The sequence below is a fragment of the Palaemon carinicauda genome, chromosome 19, assembly GCF_036898095.1.
Source record: "Palaemon carinicauda isolate YSFRI2023 chromosome 19, ASM3689809v2, whole genome shotgun sequence".
Classification (NCBI taxonomy): Eukaryota; Metazoa; Arthropoda; class Malacostraca; order Decapoda; family Palaemonidae; genus Palaemon; species Palaemon carinicauda.
In genome coordinates this window covers 91,835,241-91,841,574 of record NC_090743.1, presented here as the reverse complement: position 1 = coordinate 91,841,574, position 6,334 = coordinate 91,835,241, and the positions used below count along the sequence as shown (strand labels likewise).

The window sequence follows — 6,334 nt, the reverse complement described above, 5'->3', positions numbered from 1 at the left end:
TGATGACTAGTGTATTGTTACTTATAAATTTTGAATAGCAAATAATTGGAAATAAACTAGGTTTTACTTTTACCATTATTATTATTATTATTATTATTATTATTATTATTATTATTATTATTATTATTATTATTATTATTATTATTTTTAGCAGTTTTTAGATCTATGGTATTGATATCAACATTGTATAGAAACCCATTAAGAGGAATGAAATAATAATATATGTTCAGTCAAGTATATGAACCTTAGGACAGTGAAGAAATAAAGGAAAATAAATTGACTTATCTTTCATTACGGCATAATTTTTCCTGATCTAATTGTTGACCTTTATTTAATGTTTGCGTCAAGCTTTAGCCTAGCAGAAGTACATATTACAAAAGGAAAGATTTTCTTATTGATCAGGAGTTCATTGGTAGAGTGAATTTGATCTCAAAATATATTTATGGCTTATTTGGATAAATATAACTTACAACTGTTATGAATATAATTAATTATCAATAAGCAGTCAAATGTTTTACCATTCTACAGTGATGGTAGAGATTAGTTTACTTAAATTTTTCGCACAATTCTCACATATTGAATATATATATATATATATATATATATATATATATATATATATATATATATATATATATATGTATGTATGTATATATATATATGTATATATATATATATATATATATATATATATATATATATATATATATATATATATATATATATATATATATATATATATATATATATGTATATATATATATATATATATATATATGTATATATATATATATATATATATATATATATATATACATTTATATATATATATATATATATATATATATATATATATATATATATATATTATATATATATATATATATTCATATATATATATATATATATATATATATATATTTCATGATGTAAATCAACTCTTATGTTTTTTGTTTACAAGTGACCTGTCGAACTATGAATGTATACTTTTATTTCTACTAGCGTTAGAATTCGATTCATTGGCTGGGAAGGAACACTTGTCATAAAATAAATATAAATATGTATATATATATATATATATATATATATATATATATATATATATATATATATATATATATATATATATATATATATACTGTATATATATATATATATATATATATATATATATATATATATATATATATATATATATATATATTGTTGTAGAAAAATGCACATTCGTGTGCATTTAATCTTTTTTATATTATATGAATTGTTTGGTTATGGTAAATTTCTTATGTTTAAATTGTTTGCTCGGGAATGGTTTGGTTCTTTTATTTTGAAAAAAGCAAATGCATCTACTTAGCATACCTTAAACTACCTCTTGGGACAGTTTTAAAGCAAGAAACAAGCCATTCTTGAGCGATGTATTTTAAGTTTTACCAGGTTGTTCGCTGCTGGACACAAGACTGGGAAAACCATTGTCGGTGGTGAATGATCTGAAGAAGGCAGTATGAAGAGGCCAGCGTAAGAAGCGCAGCAAGGCAGTCTTCTCCTGAATTTGAATTAATTTTTTTGGCAGCCAAGGACAATGGCTGTCATTCATTAGTGTAAGATCGGTGGCTCTGGACTTAGCCGCTCATGGATCACGTCATCGTCTGACCACCTTATACTACTCAAGAGCTCAAATAGAAGACTACCATCAACACCTCTACCTTCGTCACTGCTTTTCTATGGACCTAAGAGACTGGCTATATGTTGAGGTAAGGTTTGCATTAAGTACGATGCATTTGCTTAGTGAACTTTCAACTATAGTTACGGTTTTATAACCTTTTGTCTTGCAACCAAACTCATATATATATAATAAAGTCTGAAGGGTCTCCTTTTAAGTTTTAAATTTGATCTTGACATTTATATTAGGATATTCAAATCGTTTATTGATCTAGGTTTTGTATTTTCCATAAGTTAATATTAAAAGTTCGTTTGTTTTGTAAGATTTCGCATATATGCACATTGTTATGTTTGTAGCCCCTGACGTTTCCAATTTATAATGTTTCATGCTATGGGTTACAGATCCTTCGGATGTTTCGAAAATTGAGGGGTAATAGTGCGGACCAAATGCAGGTTCTCTGGCGGAGAGAGAGAAAGTCCACGCTAAGTTTGTCCGAGATTTGAACTGATCAGCATCACCATATTCGCCAGTCAGTCTTCGGATTGTAAATTGTCATAAATTTACCGTTTAATTGTAAATTAAATTAATTTTTTATGACTTATAATTTTGCTTCTCCTTAATTTATGTTACATTGCCCTCTCACTTAATGCTTTTCGAAAATGGCGACCTAGATGGGATTGGTTGCGAGGTTCATTATTGCCTTGAGTATGTTTTTTTCTTGAATTAACGTGAGCTGGTTACGTTCCAGAGTCCCGTATCTTAATATTTCGCTATATTACTTTAAGTTTTAATTTTTTTTCATTAAATTCTTAGAAAAATGCCGCCGAAGAGCATTTCGCGTAGTTTTCGTTCAGCCCTTAGGCAACAAGTTACCAAGAAGTGTAATTTCATAGAAAGGTTTGTTTCTTCGATTTCTGTAAGCGATGCTAACGAGCATATGAACATGTTGGTTGACCTTAAAGAAAAACTTGACAAAGTGAATAACGAGGTTTTGAAGGAAATTTGGGATAGCGCAGATAAAGACGACAACGGCGATGAATTGGTGAGTGAGGAAATGGATACTTGGTTCGTTTATGACGATCGTTTGAGTAAGTGTCTCTCTCTCCTTAAGACCGCGGTGTCACTTTCGCCCGGAAACCTTTCCGATCGTTCGAGTTCTGAAATTTCACAGCTTAAATTACCTGAACTACCTTTACCGACATTTGGTAATCGAGAAGGTGAAGATATTTCGAAGTTTTAGCGAGAGTTCGAAGCAACTATTGATAAGTATGATCTTAGTACTCACGTTAAATTTACTCTTCTTACGAGACAGCTTTCAGGTGACTCGCTTAAACTGGTAAACTCATTAGATTGTAGCAACCGTTCGTATGAAGAAGCTAAGAAATTATTACAGAAAGCGTTTGCAGATACTTTGTCTCAACAATATAGGGTTATTAAGCAGTTATCGGAGTTGAAGCTAACGTATCAGAGTGATCCGTATGACTTTATCAGTAATATGAGAATAATTTGTAATCAATTTGAGGCTTTAAGCATAGATCAAAACATAGTTTTACAGTATTTCATATGGAATGGGTTTAATGACTGTTTCAAGAATCAGTTAATGCATATTACTGGCTCGAATAAGCCCTCGTTGCAGCAAATAGATGAACATATCTTTACTGCTTTGGAAAGATATAGAAACATATCCAAGAAATTTAATGTGAAACAAGGTAATCTTGAGAAAAAGGTTGTGCCCAACTCAAATTGTTTAGCTTCTGCCGTTGTTAATGTTGAGAAGTCTAAAGTTAAAGAATGTTCTCTATGTTTAGCAGACAATAAAGGAGACATTGATCACCCAATTTTTAAGTGTTCAGTTTATGTAACTCCACAGAGTAAAATTGAAAAACTAAAACAATTGAATTTTTGTACAAACTGTACTTACGATTCTCATAAAACTTCAGATTGCAGGTTTAAATTTAACCGAAAATGTAAACATTGTAACAAGTGGCATTTCAGCTATCTTTGTAAATTTCGTAAAGACCCAAAAAGTACTGCTAATAACCTTAAGAATGATTCAGATAACCAAGAAGTGACTAATCAAACGGCAAAGGGGAATTGTAAAGAGAAATCGAACTCTAATTCTGTTGTTTCTAATTTAACTTGGTCTGATTTAGGAGTTTTAAGAATCTCTTGTAACCCGGTGACTGCTATGCCTTCCTTTTCACTGAATGACAATGGGGATCGAGGTATAAAGGATTCAGGAAGTCAAGTAACTTTCGTTGAGGAAGACTGGGCTAAGAGTATGCAGTTTGAAGTTGTTGACCCGAATTATTCTTTGGTGGTGAATGGTATTAATTCTTCAAAGCCGTTAGCCACTGTAGTATACAAGGTAAAGTTGAATGATGATTATTTTACTGCTATTGCCATGAAGTCTATTAATTTGAAATTAGTTTTGCCAGGTATCTCTGAAGTAGCTCAAGTATTTAAGGATAAGGGCTATGTATTAGCCGACAAAACTTTGCATATGTCTGGGGACAAAGTTGAAGATATAAAATTACTCTTGGGAAATGATAACTCTCATTTAGTACCACAGAAGGATGTGCTGTTTGGAGGTAGTTCTGAAGTGATTCCCTCTGTTTACTTAGAATCACCCTTAGGAGTGATGCTTGTAGGTGACATTGAAAGGTATAAGCAAAATCTAGCTCTATTACCAGACCGGATAAAGCATTCTTCTGAAGTTTGTGCAAAGGGTGAGGGTCCCCTTGAAGTTGATAGTAATTTGAATATGGATGGATTGTTCTTAGATTCGGTAGAGGAATTCAAGTTCCCTGCTTGTGCTAATATTTCTGTTTTAAATAAGGGTCAGATTGTTGAAGCTGAACTCGAGAGAGCAGCAGAAGAAATTCTTTCCTCGAAGGCAGAAAGTTTTTCGCACAGTGATTCTAACTTATATGACGAAGACTTTAATGAGGAGAACAGGAAAGTAGTAGAATTTGCTTTAGAAAATACAGTTAGAGATAGTGATGGAAGGTTAATTATGCCTCTGTTATGGAATGGGAAAGTAGCTCATTTGCTTGGTAAGAATCAAAATCTGTCAAAAGCAATATTAAAATCAAATTTTAAGAAATTTAGCAAAAAGGATAATACTTTTCAAATGATTGATGAGGTTTTTAAAGAACAGGAACAGCTAGGCATTATAGAGAGAGTAACTAACTTGGAACAATTCTTGGAGGAAAACCCCCAACATAGCTTTCTGCCGCACATGCCAGTGTTCAAGATGGACCGAGAGTCAACAAAATGACGTAATGTATTTTTGTCCAATTTGTGTGAATCTGACAAAGATAAACCTTTAACTCTATCTCATAATCAAACAATTTTTGCTGGTCCTTGTTTGAATAAGAAAATTTCAACTTCTATTTTACAGCTAAGATTTAATGAAAAATTGTTATGTTTTGATATAAAAAAGGCATTTCTGATGATTAAGTTGGTGCCTTCAGATCAAAGTAGGTTACTCTTTTATTGGTATAGAAACTTATCTAAAAAGGACTATTCCTTAATTGTTTATAAACATTGCAGACTTCCATTTGGTTTGCCATGTAGTCCAACTTTATTAATGTTAGCACTTTATAAAATTTTGATGTTGGATGTCCAAGGTGACAATATTGATGTAAAGGAATTGAAGACAGAGTTATATAACTTAGCTTACATGGATAACTTGGCTTACACGACCAATGATATAGACAGGTTGAAATGGGTTTATGAGAAACTTGACAGTATATTTTCTCCCTATAAATTTGAATTGCAGCAGTTCATAACCAATGATGACTCTCTGCAGCAACAGGTAGATAAAGATAAGGAAAAGACTCCTGCAAAAGTAAAATTGCTTGGTTTGCTTTGGGACAGAAACAGTGATACTCTTTCGGCAAGCAAGTTGGTACTTGATAAGGATGCAACGACCAAAAGACAAATTTTAAGTTCTATTGCAGCCAATTTTGATGTGTTCTCATTTTATGGTCCTTTATTAAACAGGGCTAGATTATTTATGCACTCGCTACAATGCAGGAAAGAAGTTGGATGGGACGATAGACTCTCTGGTGAGGAGCTACGAGAACGGTCTAATATTTACAAGCGAGTAAATGGTGTTCCTGAAATTGCAGTGAAGAGATTTGTTGGTCGCAAGAATGATCCTTTCCAAATTATTGCTTTTTGTGATTCTAGCAAGCTTATATATGGAGTTGTGCTCTTTATCAAGAACTTGCGAACAAAGGAGGTAAGTTTCCTTCTGTCAAAAAATAGAATAATTGGACGCCAGTTAGAGCTAAAGTCTATCCCTTCTCTTGAATTTCAATCTCTCTTGCTTGGTACGGAAACTATTGTTGACATTTATAAGGAACTTAGTGGTTCAGAGTGTGTCTCCCCCATAAACATTACAAAATTGGTAGTTTTCTCAGATAGTGCAGTTGCACTGAATTGGTTAAATTCTCGAACAAATAGGTTTGATAAATTAAAAAAAAATAAGTATTTTTGTTATGAATAGGTTGCAAAGAATAGAGAATCTATGTGAAACGGTCCCTGTGACTTTCAAATTTTGTGCAGGTATGATAAATCCTGCAGATTGTACTACCAGGTCATTGTCATATAAGAGGTTGATAAAATCAAATTTCTTCACAGGACCTGATACTATTCATGATATCTTGG

General features: G+C 31.8%; 1 protein-coding gene across 1 annotated transcript; it reads left to right on the top strand.

Moving 5' to 3' along the window:
- Positions 1–2,474: 2,474 nt before the first annotated feature.
- Positions 2,475–4,937, top strand: LOC137659137 (uncharacterized). Its single transcript, XM_068394207.1, has 2 exons — positions 2,475–2,699; positions 2,898–4,937. Exons 1-2 carry the CDS (start codon positions 2,475–2,477, stop codon positions 4,935–4,937), a joined length of 2,265 nt encoding a protein of 754 aa, XP_068250308.1.
- Positions 4,938–6,334: the final 1,397 nt, after the last annotated feature.